A 17286-nucleotide genomic window follows, 5' to 3' on the forward strand; every position below is an offset into this window, starting at 1 on the left:
TTCACTCTTCACGGTCAGTTTTCACTCATTCTTACACACACCAAAACCTAGCTTACACAGTGTAGCATTTGGCCAACTGTCCGCCTAGAAAACACTTCTCCTAGAGTACAGATTATACAAAAGGTTATTTCCCATTGGAATTAATAAAGTCATCTATCAATCTATGAGTCCGAGGTGTATATGTAGATCTGCCAATCTACATATACACCTCAAGCTCAATAGTTGGAATAGCTGCCTCCCAACCAAAAGGTGTTTAGGGTTCAAATCCTGCTCTGTGACTTGTTGGCTTATCAATCATTAATTCATCTGTCAGCCATCACATTTTCTTATGAACTCTTTCTAGGTCTTATTTTTCTACAGTTACTACCATCTCTCCAAAGATTAAAGCTACAGTTTAGCATTAGTGAAATGATTATTTGGTAAAGGTTTCCAGAAAAATAAACCATCAAGGTGAAACTTGGAGTGCAGTCCGCTGTAGTGTCTTTTATACTGTTACAACTGGGAGTCAGAGCATTTGGACATTAATGGTAAAATAACAAGTATTGCTTGTCAAGCACAAAAAAAACCCCCAACACGTAGTTGTATTTTAGATTTTATCACAAAATGTACTTTAGTATTCTTTGCATCAGATGTGAGAGATGTTGAGCTCATTGCAGTGGATGTGTACACATTATTAAGACTGAAGCAGACTTTTCCTAATTATGTCCATTCAGCAGAAGCATGAAATATATTATGGATAATAATGAAGAAGCATCAGGCGTCAGACCGGTTTTCATCTGCACCTCACTCATAGAAAAGAATGGTACTGCAGACATGTTTAAAATAAATACAGAGTGCCAATAAAAGATGGCAGGAGTGATTTAAGTAAACAAAATCAAACACCTGAGGACAGAATCTGTCAGTCCGTGAGGGGCTAGTAATGGGCTGCTGCTCACTTCGCCTTCTTGTACTTTCTCATATGTGCTGCTATTGAGTTGGTGATCTCCACGCTTCTTTTGTTCTGTCCAAAATACTCCACAAATTCTCCGTCGGGTCCCACAAGGTACATGATGATTGTGTGATCAACCTAAAGACAAAAACAGGTGGAGTTCAGACAGAGATATTTCTCTTCATGGAGAAAATACTTTCTCCTTTATTATCCTTGCGTTGTTATGACATGTAGTATGAATAACAACAGAGCAGGTTTTAACTCACAATGTAGTCGTTGTCTTCATCCTTAGGTCCCTGGCTGTAGTAAACTCTGTAGGATCTGGAAACCTGCTCAACCTGAGCTGTTGTTCCCGTCAGGCCAATCAGCTTCGGGGAAAACTCTGAAAAATGAATAATGTATCTATTAGAAATAATGCAAGTTATCTCTTCATTTGTTAATAATAAATAACTGGGATAAAGTCCAGTATATAGGTAAATAATGTGGTTTAATCTGTGGTTAAATGATCGAAATTCATTTCACAGCTGAAACATATTTTAGGATAATTAGACATATTGGTGTTTTGTACTCATCCGGTCATTCACAGTTCTACTTTATCAGAATATATAATTTCTTTCCTGTCAAATCTGTCACCATAATTTTAATGTAGTAATGCAGATAATGAATCAATGATGGATGGAGGCTTAAAATAACCCACTTGTTGAACCACCTGCATTTTACAGACTTTTACACTTTAAGTGTAAAGTTAAGTATTTTGCCAGACAGCGAGGCTTCAAACTGCCAGTTTTGCATGAAGTTATTAAGATATAAGCGACTGCTGGATTAACTGCACACAGTCCTTTGCTAACGTGTGAAAGAGGACAATTCATTTTATCAGGCTGCAACGAACGGCAATTTTCATCGTCGATTAATCTGTCGATAATTTTCTCGATAAGTCGATTACTTGTTTGGTTTATAAAATGTAAAAATGTTTATAAAACCTGGAATCAGAGAATTTCCCTTTAAAATCACTCAAACCGATCAATTCCCAAAATAGTTGCCGATTAATTTAATAGTTGACAACTAAACGATTAATTGTTGCAGCTCTGATAAAAGTAATTAGGAAAAACCTGGTGCACCTAAAAATGTCATTACGGTAATAGTAATTTATAACAGTATTTTAAAGTTGGACTTTACTATTTAGCTGCAACAGTTGCATAATAGTAATAATGAGGTTTGGACAAGGGGTCTTTGTTTTAGAACATATGAATATTCAACACGCAAACACAGACAATTCCCAATTCCCTGTAATTCAACCCTATTGTTAAACCACAATTTACTCCATCGACATATACCTTTCACATATGCAGCCATGGCCTCTGGTGTGTCCCTGTCAGGATCAATGGTGATGAGGACAGGCGTCAGGTTTGGGAGAGACTTTATTTTATCTGTGGAAAAACAAAATGAGAACAAGATGTTTGAGAGAATGAGGGTAAAAGACAGGAAAGTGTGTCTTGTGTCTCATAATTCCTCATGAAAACAATTACAGTACCTATTTCATCCACCACTTCAATCATTTTCTCTATTTCATCCGGGCAGATGTCCGGGCAGTGAGTGAACCCGAAATAGATGAGGACCCACTGGCCGAGGAAGTCCTCACTCTTGCAGGGCTTGTTGTTGTGATCGATGAGCGAGAACGGACCGCCCAGCGCTGGTCGACCAATAGATTTGGTCCGCTCTTTTTCAATCACTGCAAAATTTAACAGTTAATAATTAAATGTGCTAAATTAGCTTTGTTTACTAAATTCACCAACATGTTTTACACATCAATTTTATGCCCTTTATGCGCACTGTACATCGAGAGATAAAATACTTACGTTCTTCCTTTTCTTTCTTGAAATATTTCATCCCTCCAAGCAGAGCGCCTCCAATAGCAAATGTTATTGCTAAAGATTTCCATGTAACAGGCTTTAGAGAGGAGACAACAACAAAACTAAAATCATGGAGGAATCTTTACAGTTGAAGACAACTGCATCTTGGGTCAGCTAAACCCCGGAAATCAATCTGTAAGCGTTTTCCTTCCCAGACTGCCTAAAGCACATGTTGCAGATAATGAAGAGTTAAGAGACTCTCCTCTCTAACGAACTCAGATCATTATTTGCATATTTAAATTGTTAGAATAAACTGTAAATATTCTCTCTGTGGTCAGAAAGACACCTGTTTTTCATTTAAGTGCACTCTGGTGATTTTGTCTCATGCCTCATGATATTTGTATGTCGTTTTAAAGGCCTTGACAATGGTCTAATTTAAAGCTGCCAAATATCTTTTTCATTTCCATACTGTTATTTCATTAATCAGTGTGTTGGAGGGTTTTGAAAAACTAATAACATTTTCTGTGAATGTAGACACTACATAAGGGATTCAGTTTACTGCTCAAAGACACAACCAAGAGGGGAGCTGGAGATCAAACCTTCATGAAACCACTTCCCTAGATGCTCTTTCCTGGAGTTTGAAGTTAACAAGTTTCCGCCTCAATAATAATAAAGATGCATACAAAGCAACGACTTTTAGAAACCTTAGCCTAAAATATTTGTTGTAGCCTTTTTAAACCCACATCAGAGAAATCCTTGCAAACAGCTTATGCACGATCACAGACATTTGAATAGTACACTGGCATATAAAGGCAGTTGCTGCTTACTGCATCTGCAACATGACAAAGTTACTACATCATGACAAATAAAACCTCTACTAACTGCAGCCTTTATATTTCAGGGTGTATGTGACATGTGAATACTCTATTTGAACCTGGAAACTGAATTCACAGTTAATTAAGAGTTGAGGAAAGTCAAAACTGAGGGGTTGCAACTCTAACAATAACCTTTGTCACTTACCCCAGACTTCTTCTTCTTATCCCCTGATGAGGGCGGTGGAGGTATTGAGGAAAGTGTTCTCACGGAGTGTTGATACAGCCATTGAGCTGGTTTGCATGCGTACCACGGACTCACATTCACCTGTTAATAAGTAAAGACAGGAAAAATAGATTTGGTTGAGTTGAAGCCTTAAATCCCAATATCTAGCCAGGTGGTGTATCTGGAGATGCTTTCTAAATTATTTGTAGTTTCGTTTCAATCCAGGCAACAATATTTCATTAGATTGTTAGCTGTAAGAAATGTTTTGTCTAGTATTTCAACAGCATTTTAAAAAAGCGATGCACGAAAGAAAAAGTGAGGTTTTGAGATTAAATAAGATAAATAACACAGACTTTATTGATCCCACACTGGGGAAATCCATTTGTTACAGCCAAGGGTGTCACTTTGTGTTGGGAACACTGGGGCTCAGATAAGGTGTGTGACAAGACACTTAGTTCACGAAACGTGATGATACACTATATTGGGTTCATGAGATGGAGACAATATTTCATAACTATATTAAAGACATCTTAAATGCAGATATATAGGATTAGGGGGTCTGGGAGTCATCCCCCAGAAAGTTTTGAGCATTAAACACTTAATGTCCTGCATTCTGGTGAATTCTTCTGCACCAATTGGAAATGTCTTTAATTATGTAAAGGGAAAAAAATAACAGTCAGGTGGCAGGTGATATAAATATAATATAGGAAGGCTCTCAGGCATTCTGTATTGCTTTCAGAAATTTTTGTCCTGAAGGCACACATGAAGGCATGATTTAGTCGTCCTTTCGCTTTGGCATGTTCGCAGGGAGAGAACTGAGAAAAAACAAAAAGGAACGGTGCCAAGATCATTTTATAATCACTAGATTGTTTTTTAAGCTTAAGTTACTGTTCTTTTTTTGGACAATACACATTGGTTTCTTCTATATTTCTTTTTTTGCACAATACACATTGGTTTCTTCTATATTTCTTTTTTTGCACAATACACATTTGTTTCTTCTATATTTACATTGCACTACAAGTTCTTTCTAAACATTTCTCAAAGCATTTTCATTTGCTATTTAACATTTCTTGCTGCAAGCTTTTTTCCAGAACATTTTTACCAAATGCTTTCATAAAAAGTGATGGGGACAAAATCAAGCCATTTTTCAGTGCAAATGACACCTATGGTTACAGCACTTCCAGATACAACACACAACATGTAAGAAAATACACATTGAATAAATAAAACAGAATATAAATAAATAGGTAATTGTCCTATCAAGTATCAAGATAATTCCCATGTAGATGGTGTGTTTACGCGAACTGACAGGTGATAATTAAAGGTTAAAGTGTTTTTTTTAGCTACGAATCGTGGTGTTGAACTTGCTATTAACGCGTGCGCTAAATTGCCCATTTTCTAAATGGAGTTTGGTGGTACATCAGATATCGATAGCTAGCTTTGACCTACCAGGCAGCAGCGAACTGTGGGCGGTGACAGTGTTTCTTTCAGTCCAGTTTCTCTCCGTAAAACATGGTGTGCCAGTCTGACAGCTTGGGTCTGAGTACATGTTTGTAAGACTTTAACGTTACTGTGGAGCAACCGGCAACACAGGCTGTGATATAAAACACTCATGTTTGGACCTTTACAGAACCGCTGCTGAAACACGGAAGCGGTGTAGAAAACGTGATGACAGATACGGTACAACGTAAAACTGCTGTCCCTGTGTCAGTTTTATATTTTCCAAGTGAGGTTAAAAATATCAGTCCAAACTAAAAAAGGCTGCTCTCAGATCAGTGTTTACTTTGCAGTTACTCATTAACACAGGAAATGACGTATGATACATCTTCTTCTATCGTCCTTTCATCCTTGCGCTCTCTGCTGCCCCTTGGAGGGCAGGGAAATATTGTTACATAGAAAAATAAACGTGTAACTTTCACATTTAATTAGTTTATTTATGTTATTTCATAGTATTTATACATTGTACTTTATTTGAAAGCATATTAAAGTACTTGGACTTTCGTCCCCCGCAACCCAAAATCATGGTTATAATAAACTTCAATATAAAAACAACAGCTTGTATCTCTCAAATCTAAAATTACACATTAAAAAATAAACTTTAAACAGAAAGACAGAGTTTGTAATCCCGATTAACACAGTGTGTAGGTAAATACTGGATAAGAAATAGTTTTAGTTTGTTAATAGCTGTCATGTGGATTTTTTTCAGTCAAAGAACATAATAAAAAGGAATATTTAAGCCAAAAAGGGGACAAGAAGCTGATGTCTAAATAACAGTTTTACAATGTGAAGGCCAGTTTGATGTCAGCTCCTTGTTGATAAAGTAGTAAAGCCAGGACACGAAGGGGAAGACCGTGATTGCAACAGCTGTTGAGACTCTGAGCATCCCGACTGGAGCTCTGAACAGAGAAGAGACACATACAAAGCTTCTTATTGCAGTACATTACACCAATTTTATTTGTGAGAATAGAAATACATCTACTGGTTACACCTTAATTTTACCTTCCAGAGTGGCGACACAGGAGCAGCCAAACAACCGTCAACGTGAGACCAGAGAATTCTCTAAAGGGGAAAAAATAGGTTAAAATTCACATTATTATGTTTACCTGAATCAGTTATGCCTACAATTTTATGAGCTATTTTGTTATACCTTATTAGCAGTAATTAAATTCATTAAGCATTTCTGTAGTAGGTCTGTTACCCTGAATGCATTGTGTTGAACTATTCAGTCAGCTTTGTCGTCAATTTCTCCACAAGTACCAGACATGAAGAACACAGTGAAATAATTAAATAAAATGCCAAAAAACAAACGACTTAGATGTTATTTTTGGTTTAAAAACAAAACAAAAGGTACTTATACAAAAAAAAACAGCAAAGACGAGAAACTTCCTGTATGATATAATAGTGCAAATTTGCTATATACAAAAACTGCAGCAAACCAAGTTTTGGTAGCAAGATAAACATACATTTGATGGTGCAAAATGTAAGATATGACATAATGGTGCAAAAAAGTGGGGAGGGGGTGGAAGAGAGGGGAGAGAGTTCAGCTTCCTGACAGCCTGGGGAATAAAGCGGTTTATGAGTCTGGCATTACATTGTAAGTGTAATCGCACATAAGAAAATAAATCTCTTTGTGCTTTTAACTTGTCCCACTGGTTCTTTCCAATCATATATACTCAGACTTTCCTGTTGCGTTCAGTTTCTTGTAATAATTTTTAAAGAATCCACTTTGAATAATCCAAGTAATATATAATGAGAGATGAGGTGTCTGTTTTTAAAAATGTACATATAAAAAATTTTGACGTGCAAAAATGCACATACAAGTTTGGCACGCTTGTTAGATCACTGCAGTGCTGCACACTGCACAGCTACCTTAAGTAACAGTCCAACAGTAAGACAGAGTCTACCTGCCCTCCTCCTGTTGTAAGATCTCTGTGATTCGCTCTTTATTAAGACTCCATGCCAACATGGCAACAACGGCGCTGGAGATCATCACATGGAGATCTGCAACATGCCTCCAGGTCAAAGTCTCTGCAAGGAAGCCAAGAAAAACATGCAAAAAAAGGGTCTAAATGTACAAATCAGCTCTGCAGTTTCTGAATCTGTTAAGGTTGAGCTTTAGTGACCTGTGCAGTCATGATAAAGCCACTTGATGGCGCTATCAGCACTGTAAATGTGCATTCATGCAGAGTTCAACAGCCTGTGAAGTGTGGAAAACAGGCTAAACTGGGACAGACAGTCCCTGGATTCATTCACTTTTAATCTTAATGTGCAGTTCATTGAGTGAAGTGACAGTAAAAAACGTATGTGTCTACCTGTCACATGGGGTTTCCAGCCGATAACCGCACACAGGACTGTAGGAACACTATAACCCACCTGGAACAGAAAGAAAGGTGGTGTAAATAACAAATCACAAACAGATACTATATGTGCGAAATGCTTGAAATCTCACCATCCATAACCCCGCGTCCGGGTCATTAATCTGAAATCGGGGCACAGTATGTTTTCGTTAATGATCCGGACTTTGAAGAAAATTATGCCTTAGGCTATATATGAGAAACTAAGCGCTCACCTGAACATATGTTGCAAGAGCGAAGAATAAAGACATGGAAACGTTGCAGACTTGCCAAATCACAGAAAGCCATGACTTGGTGTTCTCTCTACAAACTTCCCCCATTGCTTCCAACCTTTCACCTCCCCGCCTGGGCGTCCTTCGAGTCTGCTGAAAGGGTTTGTTTGATGTCAACTACGAATTCTGCATGTTGTATTGACATGTTTGGACCATAGATTTGGACCACAATTCCCAAAATTATTTAATGCCACACAGCCCTTTAGGACCACAGGCCATCATTATAGGCGGATCTTCAATGCTTTCTCTAATTTTGTCATCTCTGCACCCAAAGATACAGATTTTATGATTACAGTATTGTTATTTATATGTCCTCTGACAAAGCTGTCTACTAGCGTGGGGAAAAATACCCCGTACTGTCTATTTTACTGAACTACGTTGGATAAAATTCTTAACGTGTTCCCGCTCTGGCAGCTCCGTGCAACTAAACGAGCGCACATTTTCCACGACCGCAGTGACGTCAAGCTGGGCTCACTGAAGCGAGATACCTTCCTGTATCACTTTACAAAATACAATCATTAAATCATAAGATTGTCAATGCTAGTCATAAAATGGTTATTGGATAATCCTATATAATAAATATGAATAATAAAGTTTCAAGCATAGATTCATTTTATTAGTCGTTGTTTATGTATTACTATTATAACACAAGGTCGAAAGGATGAACATACACATGCAAACAAAGAGACAGAAAAGGAATACCACCAACTGAAACCATGGTCTGTATATAAAAACTGAAACCTACAATAAATAAAGACATTTAATAAGAAATATAATAAATAATAAGTTAACTTCCCATTTATAGAACACTCAAAGTGAATAAAAAAATAAATACATACATTTCACATTTGTTTGTTCATTATATATATATATTTATTTCCATACATATTTCATATATTGCCCTTTCCTCATCCTTGTAAGTCCAATCTATTACCTTTGCATTTTTCTTATGAGTCCAAACTGTCAATCAAGCATTGTGTTTCGTCATATTTTCCCATAGTTAATATTGGCAAAGTGCTAAAGATAACTAGATTAAATCTAAATAAACACATAAATTAGAATCATATACTTTATTGTCTCAACGAAAAAACTAAAACTATAAGCATAAATTGCATAATTGATGACTTGACTTAAAGTAATTATAAAACACATTTTTAAAATTATTATTATAAAAATATATTGCCTTTATTAAACGAGCTTCGATGAACAGGGCAATTTACATTAACACTGGCACTACAATAAGGCAACAACAGAAAATATAAAGACAGATTAGACCAGGACAAATAAAATAAAATATATAATAATTTTAATAATAAGTTATAAAAGAGGTTTTTGTTTTATTTTTAACGATTATTAAAAACACATTTTAATGAACCGTACTACGTCACATCCGGTCTCGCCTCGGCTAACTGTCGCTAGCTTGCTGTTAGCTCCGGGACGCTGTGGGTGTTGACATGTCAGTGTCAGTTGGTCAGCTGATTGCGGGTCGTAAAGCTTGCTAGCCAGCTTATTTAGCTTAGCCTAGCTGGGTGTTTGTTTTTGTTAACGTTACCACGCCAGTCGCTTTTAACGTAGCCCAAAACTTTTTAAGAAATTCTAAACAATTCAACGATTTTTTTTTTTTTAAATAAACAATTCCACAGTTTTGCGGCTCGAAGTTGCCGTTAGTGAGGCGGTGATTGTTGTGGCAGGGAGGGACGGGTGAAGTTGCTCACCGTTAATCTGCATTGCAGCCCGGTGCTGCTGATGGAATTCAAACACACAACAATGGCGACTCCCAGTCCTAACAACTCAACAACACCCAGCAGCCACAACAGCAGCAATAACGCCGGATCTGCAGCTAACCACCACCACCAGTCCCAGTCTCAGCACATTACTACAATGAGCAGCATGCAGGGTGAGTGTGTACAAATATCTGCTTGGAGCTGGGGGGCTCACATTCTGCTGCAGTGAAGGTTAATGTTAGCAGGGCTAGCCGTGGGAGGCTCAGGCTACTCCCAGGACTCAAAAATGATTCCCAAGGGAACCGGACTAGTGTCTTTCCCAGGAGGAATTCTTAATTTCCCGAGTTCATCAATTGGCAAATGATTTATTTTCTCATATCTCACAAAATGCATTTAATGCCCTTGGCACCATTTTGACATTTTGTAGCCCGGTTACATTCTGTTTTCTCATGCCTGCGGTAAATCTCGCCAAACTCCATTCCAAAAATGAGCAATTATTAGTCCCGGCTATAGCTACATGTGTCATAGAAGCCAAATAATACATTAATCAATTTTAAATCTCACAAACCGTAAAGATACACCATTCCGCATAGATTTAATCAGTGTGTCATCGTGTGTTTGAATGACAGCCCCTTGACATTCACGACGACTGATGTGCCTAAATTAAGCTTCATTCTTCTTCCACAACACTTAATTTGAATAAGCGCAATATTAAAGTTAAATACGCCGATTTTATCAAAACACCTTCACAATGAAGAAACTATGTGAAGTCATGATTCATTTGGGTGTATGTGACTGGTAATATGCAAAACCAACTCTTAATGATACCTTTGGTTGTGAAGTTTGGTGGGTGAATCCCTTCTTTACAAATGTATCTTGCACTAGTGAGTACATGTATGTACCTGCCTGGATGGCCTGAGCTCAGTGAAACCTGAAGCTGCTCAGTTTTTGTCAGAAATATCTGTCACTCTCACAACACAACTAAACCAAATGTTCATGTCAGTGTTGTATTTTTGTACAAACAATGTCTCATTTTAACTTTCAGAGACCAACACCTGCTGGAGATGTCAGAGTGAAACAGGTAGCTACACACTTCCTTGACTTACTGGAGCAGGATGAACAGTTTAATTAAAAATCCAGTTGGAGTTTTTGTTTTATGTACAAAGTGACGAAGTTCCAAGAAGCAAGAGTTAACCACAGATCAAGTATAATGCTTCATTAGATTTGGTGCTTGCTTTAAAATTCCTGAATGACAGTGTTAAATATAATTTCTATTGTTAGCACTTTGGTTGATTTATTTCTTCATTTAACTTTTACGTGATGATTTAATTAATCAAAACATTTGGATTTACACATGAGATGCATGTTAAGTTTATATCTCTGGTTTCCCTTTTTTTTATAAAGAAGGTGATTCTACTTCTAATCCTAACAGTAATAATAATCCAGGCTTTAATTTACCAGGTATTTTACATTTAGTCCTGTGTAATCATGTGCTTTTAATCACATCTCCCTGACCATATTTCACTTTTTATCTTAATGCTGCTAACTAATGATTCCTAATTCCTGACATGATGCTGAATGGTGAGCTGAAAAATGTTTATTAAACAGTAATGTGTCTTCGTTCCAAAAACCATTTCATGGTGGTAATTCACTCTCACTTGTAGATCCCTTTTTATCTTCAGGTTGTTTTACTTCCTTCATTTGTTACACTGACTGACACATGACATTCTTCACCATACTCAAGTAGTTGTTTCATAAATGCGTGTGCATGCTAATGCATTACCCTGCAGATGATGCATTTAACCTGCTACATAATTCCCCAGTATGTTTGATATGTTAGCAAAACAAGGCCAATTTCTGTGATTTATTTGTCAATTGTAACCCTGCAGGATTCCTGTTAATCCGGGTTTGTTGGGTGACACGGACACATTTTTATTGCAGGGAGAGGTGAATTATTATTATTTTTTTTTTTAGGGAGGGGAGGTTACATTAAGTCTCTGAAGTCTAACTAACAAAGCAGTCTCTTGAAGAAGACGTAACAAGCTGGCAAACTGAAGGTGAAATATGAAGAAAATAAAAGCTGTCTTCTCACCTCTAGGGTTTCAGATAAACCTGTCTGGAGCTCCCCCAAGTAAGCCAAACCTCTTTTGCTTCAGCATCAACAGTTCTCATCCCTTTGTTTCCGCCTGACAGTCTGGTATGGGGGAGTCTGTCCTGCTGTCCTCAACTAATCCAAGTCAAGACTTCCGATGGGTTCAAGTAGGCTTGTGCCGGTAGCTAATAGTTCAGTGCTTAATATGACTTGCTCAGATAACAGGAGTTTTATCTGTTATACAAAGAGGTTTTATTATCCACTTCAGAATTTCTCTGCTGCCCTGTAAGTGCAGTTTAGTGTCCGACTGAGTCAGCAAATTGTCGTCAAAAACAATTACTGGTATGGTGTATTTGTTCTCATCGGCACAAGCCTAAAATTCAGAGCTTCCATTGATATGTTGGCACAAGATTGTCTGAACTGACTCTTACGCCTCTGAGAGCCCCAACTAAATAAACACTGTGTGTTCATTAATTAAACTCCCAGTTAAATGCTGTAATGGAAGCTCTACCTCAAGGGGTTTCAGTGTGTGACTAACAAGCAAAAGTAGTGCCTGTAGTGTTGTCACATTTATTTTGTTGTTTTGTTTGCTTTTTTGGCATGGGAACACTTCAGCATAGCAGTTGCCTGTCGAGACAAGGAGCGCACACTCGAAAGTTGTCATGTCAAGCGATGTTTTCCTTTCAAGCTTATTGGAATTCAAGTGCACACACATTTTTGTGGTATTTTGGGTGGAGCGAGCGTGGGGCGCTTTCCTGCCATTGAAGGTGAAAATCAAAGCAGTTGGCCTTGAGAAGCATGTCATGTATCAGTGTTTTCTTTCTCCCCCTACTTTTATGTTTACGTGTGGGTTGGTGTGTTTGCACTGTGAATGTAGGTGTTTGGGATTTTAGCAGCATGCTGCGTTTCTGCACCTGCATCAAATATAGGATTTAGACATGAATATATGACTGTAAGAAAGTGGAAAGAAAATGTAGTTCTACCAAAAGCCTGAAAGCAGCACACACACTGATAAATAGCCAAATGCGTTGGGCTGCTGCTGGACAGGTGACACCAGACTAAGACAGAGTTAGGCGATATGACAATATGCACACTGAGATGTCTGTCATAGTTATCATATTGCAAAGCAGGCAGAATAAATAGTAGAGGTATTCGAACAGTTTCTCAATTGCTTTTCCAGAAACTGTGCTATATCATCATACACACATATGTGTATGTATGTGTATATATAAAAAGTACTGTAAAGATATAGAAATATATTGCAATTAGCCATTGCGTTGCAAATTAAGCTTCTTTTAAAGGCTGAACTGCACCCATTCATTCTTTAACTGATGAGTGTAAGTGTAAGAACAATAAATGCAGAAAGTCTTACTCTACATTTGTCTTATTGGTAAGAGATCCCATGAAAATATCAAAACGAATAGTTAGTCTCAGTTTCACTCCAAGCCCGACAGTTCCTACGGACATTAATCTTAAATTTAAAAAAAAAACCCTAACAAAGTCACAATAACCTACAGTGTTTATTCATGGTGATGAAGGAAGATGTCATCCAGTGCAACAGTGTGTCTCATTGATATGTTATTAATAGGTTCTGGACAACAGAGAATGACCATATATCAGGCTGTGATACACACACAGTACTTGTTAGTAGAACCAATTGTTGGTTTTGTTTTTTTCATGGGATTTGTTGAGAAACTTATCCAAGGCTCATAGGTGAGTATATTTTTGGAAATATGACCACAAATCTGGAACGTGTTTAGTAAAACATCCGTATATGGTGATGCAGAAGTTGCCAGTTTGCGTCCCCTTGTTCTATGGAAAGCATGCCCTCCATGGATTTGAGTAAATTTACTTGCCTCCTCTTTTCCCTCATTTTATGGTTTGTGTTGTTTTCACTCACTTATCATCATTCTGACCTTTTCACGTGGGATGAGTTTGCTGTTGGTCTTGCTCAATCCTCCACATTTGTTGCTTCGTGTAGGATCTGATCCCATTGCTGTTTCTTTTTCTGCTCAGGTAAACGCAAAGCCCTGAAGCTGAACTTTGCCAACCCTCCGATCAAACCCACGGCCAGATTCACACTGAACACGGCGGGGCCGCCCTTTCAGAACCCGCACATGTGAGTAAACCCCCGGGCTTTCCTCCGTTCATGATGTAAGTCTTGCAAAATAAGTGCAGGGTTAAAGCATTTCGATGTTTTGCCTGTTTCTCTGTATCTTAACACGCAAACGCTTCTGGTTTCTGGCAGAGAGAGGCTGAGAACGCACAGCATCGAGTCATCAGGAAAGTTGAAGATCTCCGCGGAGCAGCACTGGGACTTCACGGCCGAGGATCTCAAAGATTTGGGCGAGATCGGCCGCGGGGCTTACGGCTCCGTCAACAAGATGGTGCACAAGCCGAGTAACCAGATCATGGCGGTCAAGGTGATTTACCTTGGGCACGTAGATATCCAGATGCAGATTAATAACTTGTAGAGCCACACGTCTTTGATTTTTCTGTGTGCTGTGTTTGTTTCACAGAGAATTCGGTCAACAGTTGATGAGAAGGAGCAGAAGCAGCTGCTGATGGACTTGGATGTGGTCGTGAGAAGTAGTGATTGTCCTTACATCGTGCAGTTTTATGGTGCTCTGTTCAGAGAGGTGATATGAACTCACATTTCCACTTTACTATATTTTTCTTCACACAGTGTTTTATTTTTCTCAAACGCATGACTGAATTTCTTGTGTTTCAGGGTGACTGTTGGATTTGTATGGAACTTATGGCTACCTCGTTAGACAAATTTTACAAGTTTGTATATTGCTCATTAGACGACGTGATTCCAGAGGAAATATTAGGAAAAATAACACTAGCTGTAAGTTTTGGTGACGATTATATTCCACTTTTTTTATAGAAAAATAGAGTTAAATTTTGACTCCTGCTGCTAAACCTTCTCTGTGTTTCACAGACTGTGAAGGCACTTAACCACTTAAAAGAAAACTTGAAAATAATACACAGAGGTAAGACAATACCAGACGCCTTCTTAATCTTATTGTGCACCAGGTGTCTTTTTAATTTTTTTTATCGCACGTTTCTCTTCATTCTCCCTCAGACATCAAGCCGTCAAACATCCTCCTGGACAGGAACGGCAACATAAAGCTGTGTGACTTTGGCATCAGTGGTCAGCTGGTGGACTCCATTGCCAAAACCAGAGATGCAGGCTGCAGACCCTACATGGCAGTAAGTAGCACCAGAGACGTTTTATAGAGGAGAAACGCCACTCCATCACATCCCTAATACAACTCTATGGGGAAAGCCCGTAACGGCAAAGATCCCTCCCGGTAAAAAGCCAATCGTCTGATTTTAACAGCCAAAGCGGGAATCTTATTTCAGCCAATCGTGTAGTTCCACTGACGTAAAGGGTCTATTTTACTTCGACTGTGCTTGTGTGGTAGTAGTGACGCATGTGTAGTGGAAGTATTACCGGTCAGGAAAAATGCTTTTTTTTTTTATTCAGCGATTATATTTATTTTTATGAGATTTTACTGCTGTTTCTATTCATGTAGTTTTTTATTTCCCAGTGACCAGTAAAACTGCAGTTCTGGCTCTCTCCCAATTCATTCAGATAGGAGCCTGGTCTTGTCAGTTCGAAACAGCTGCCCGGAGGCGTTGCCAAGATGGCTGCCGAGTGGCATGGCTTGAACACTCACAACAGGTTTAAAAAAAGAATATGTGGTAGATTGTAAAACTTTGATCATACACAAAATTAATCGTATAGATCTTGCACCATAAAGGGACAGTGGTGGTTTGATCAACCTGGCTCACATCCTGCATCTCCAAAATAAAGGATTCTTTCCTCAACTGTGTCCTGTCTAGTGACAAAGCGTTAAAGCAAACAGTTCTATCATTTCAATAAAATTGGATAGGGAAATGAGTCAGAGCAGGCGTCTGACTCGTCTGCTGGCAGAAGACAGAAGTGGTTATATTATTGTGAGTGTCTGTAAGATAATTCCTCATGAATCCGTATAGCTGGTTTAACTGGTGCTGATGAACAACACTGAATGATCGAGCCTTGACTCAAACCTGCTTGGAAAAGGGAAGTCAAGTTGCGTTTGACCCTAAAAGGTCCAGAAGATTGTTGTAAGGAATTGCTGTTTCCCTTTGCATTTTTTAAGTTTTTTTAAGCCTTCACAGGTAAATGTCTAGGGTGGCGATGGAACAAGACACTTAACCCCTAGCTGCCCCAGAGGCATGCAACATCTGACAAACCAATTGCAAGTCAATTTGGATAAAAGCATCAGCTAAATGAGTTAATGTAATGTAAATGTCTTCTGAAGCGAGTCTCTGGTAATATCTTCCTCTGTCGTTGGCTGTGAAAATGCAAAAGGTTACCAGTGTAACAGTCTTGAAATGCCAGCGGTAGTCGATGTTTGATGAAGAGAGTGGGATTTGAAATCTCCATACTTGATCAGCGACCCCATCAACGACCTACAGACTCTGATTGTGTGTGCATTGGAAAAGGAAACTACTCACGACAGTCTGGTACATTACATGATTTAAGTTACATTTGAAATTTCTATTTAAGGCTTTACATTGTTGATTAAAGGAGAAAAAATGGTCAAAACTGAAGCGGGACATAAGGGCCAAGCTCAAAAAACACTGCCTACATTTCCCATAATGCAACTCGACTAAAGCTTTTCATTTGAACCTCTTTCTCTGGTAAATGCCCGTATCTTTCAAACTCCACACCTCCAGTTTGTAACGCAGGCGTCCTGTCTAAGCCCAAACTGAGATGACCTTGATGACATCACTCTGGCATCATCAAGGTTATTTTTTTCAGATTTCAGGAAGCTCCTCCAGAGCCACAGAGGACTGATGTGTAATGATGAAAAATCTTCTATGCAGGTGCTGGTCATATAATTAGTAATCAGTAATTCCATTCAAAAAGTGAAACTTGGAATGAAATATACATGAAAAGTATGAGCATGTACAGCACTCAATACTTGGTTGGGGCTCCTTTTGCCTGAATTACTGCAGCAATGCGGCGTGGCATGGAGTCGATCAGTCTGTGGCACAGCTCAGGTGTTATGAGAGCCCAGGTTGCTCTGATAGTGGCCTTCAGCTCTTCTGCATTGTTGGGTCTGGCGTATCGCATCTTCCTCTTCACAATACCCCATAGATTTTCTATAGGGTTAAAGTCAGGTGAGTTTGCTGGCTAATTAAGCACAGGGATACCATGGTCCTTAAACCAGGTACTGGTAGCTTTGGCACTGTGTGTAGGTGCCAAGTCCTGTTGGAAAATGAAATCTGCATCTCCATGAAGTTGGTCAGCAGCAGGAAGCATGAAGTGCTCTAAAACTTCCTGGTAGACGGCTGCGTTGACCTTGGACCTCAGAAAACACAGTGGACCAACACCAGCAGATGACATGGCACCCCAAACCATCACTGACTGTGGAAACTTTACACTGGACTTCAAGCAACGTGGATTCTGTGCCTCTCCTCTCTTCCTCCAGACTCTGGGACCTTGATTTCCAAAGGAAATGCAAAATTTA

The 17286-nt window shown here is 38.7% G+C and overlaps 3 protein-coding genes across 5 annotated transcripts in view; 1 reads left to right on the plus strand and 2 right to left on the minus strand.

The window, feature by feature from the left end:
• Positions 1-579: 579 nt before the first annotated feature.
• LOC123967128 (protein SCO1 homolog, mitochondrial) lies at positions 580-5611 on the minus strand. Its single transcript, XM_046043153.1, has 7 exons — positions 5266-5611; positions 3799-3918; positions 2785-2875; positions 2460-2657; positions 2263-2355; positions 1195-1310; positions 580-1066 (listed from the first exon to the last, which is right to left on the minus strand). Exons 1-7 carry the CDS (start codon positions 5428-5430, stop codon positions 932-934), a joined length of 918 nt encoding a protein of 305 aa, XP_045899109.1. The 5' UTR covers positions 5431-5611; the 3' UTR covers positions 580-931.
• Positions 5612-5729: 118 nt separating this feature from the next.
• On the minus strand, positions 5730-8032 carry tmem220 (transmembrane protein 220; the record flags this gene model as incomplete). Its single annotated transcript, XM_046043165.1, is given in 6 exon segments — positions 5730-6212; positions 6316-6375; positions 7221-7344; positions 7629-7689; positions 7766-7795; positions 7886-8032. Coding segments are annotated over 6 exon segments (513 nt in total). The 3' UTR covers positions 5730-6079.
• A 1330-nt stretch (positions 8033-9362) lies between these two features.
• Positions 9363-17286, plus strand: part of map2k4a (mitogen-activated protein kinase kinase 4a) — a 13949-nt gene continuing 6025 nt past the window's right edge. The window contains exons 1-9 of one of the 3 annotated variants that reach the window (XM_046040887.1): positions 9363-9839; positions 10712-10747; positions 11765-11797; positions 13775-13877; positions 14007-14181; positions 14278-14397; positions 14490-14609; positions 14703-14754; positions 14847-14974. In XM_046040887.1, coding sequence (XP_045896843.1) covers positions 9689-9839; positions 10712-10747; positions 11765-11797; positions 13775-13877; positions 14007-14181; positions 14278-14397; positions 14490-14609; positions 14703-14754; positions 14847-14974 — 918 coding nt within the window. In that variant the 5' untranslated portion in view covers positions 9363-9688. The remainder of the gene's footprint in view (positions 9840-10711; positions 10748-11764; positions 11798-13774; positions 13878-14006; positions 14182-14277; positions 14398-14489; positions 14610-14702; positions 14755-14846; positions 14975-17286) is intronic. The other 2 variants (XM_046040901.1, XM_046040893.1) reach the window with 2 other exon arrangements.

This window comes from Micropterus dolomieu, linkage group LG02 (genome assembly GCF_021292245.1).
Source record: "Micropterus dolomieu isolate WLL.071019.BEF.003 ecotype Adirondacks linkage group LG02, ASM2129224v1, whole genome shotgun sequence".
NCBI lineage: Eukaryota > Metazoa > Chordata > Actinopteri > Centrarchiformes > Centrarchidae > Micropterus > Micropterus dolomieu.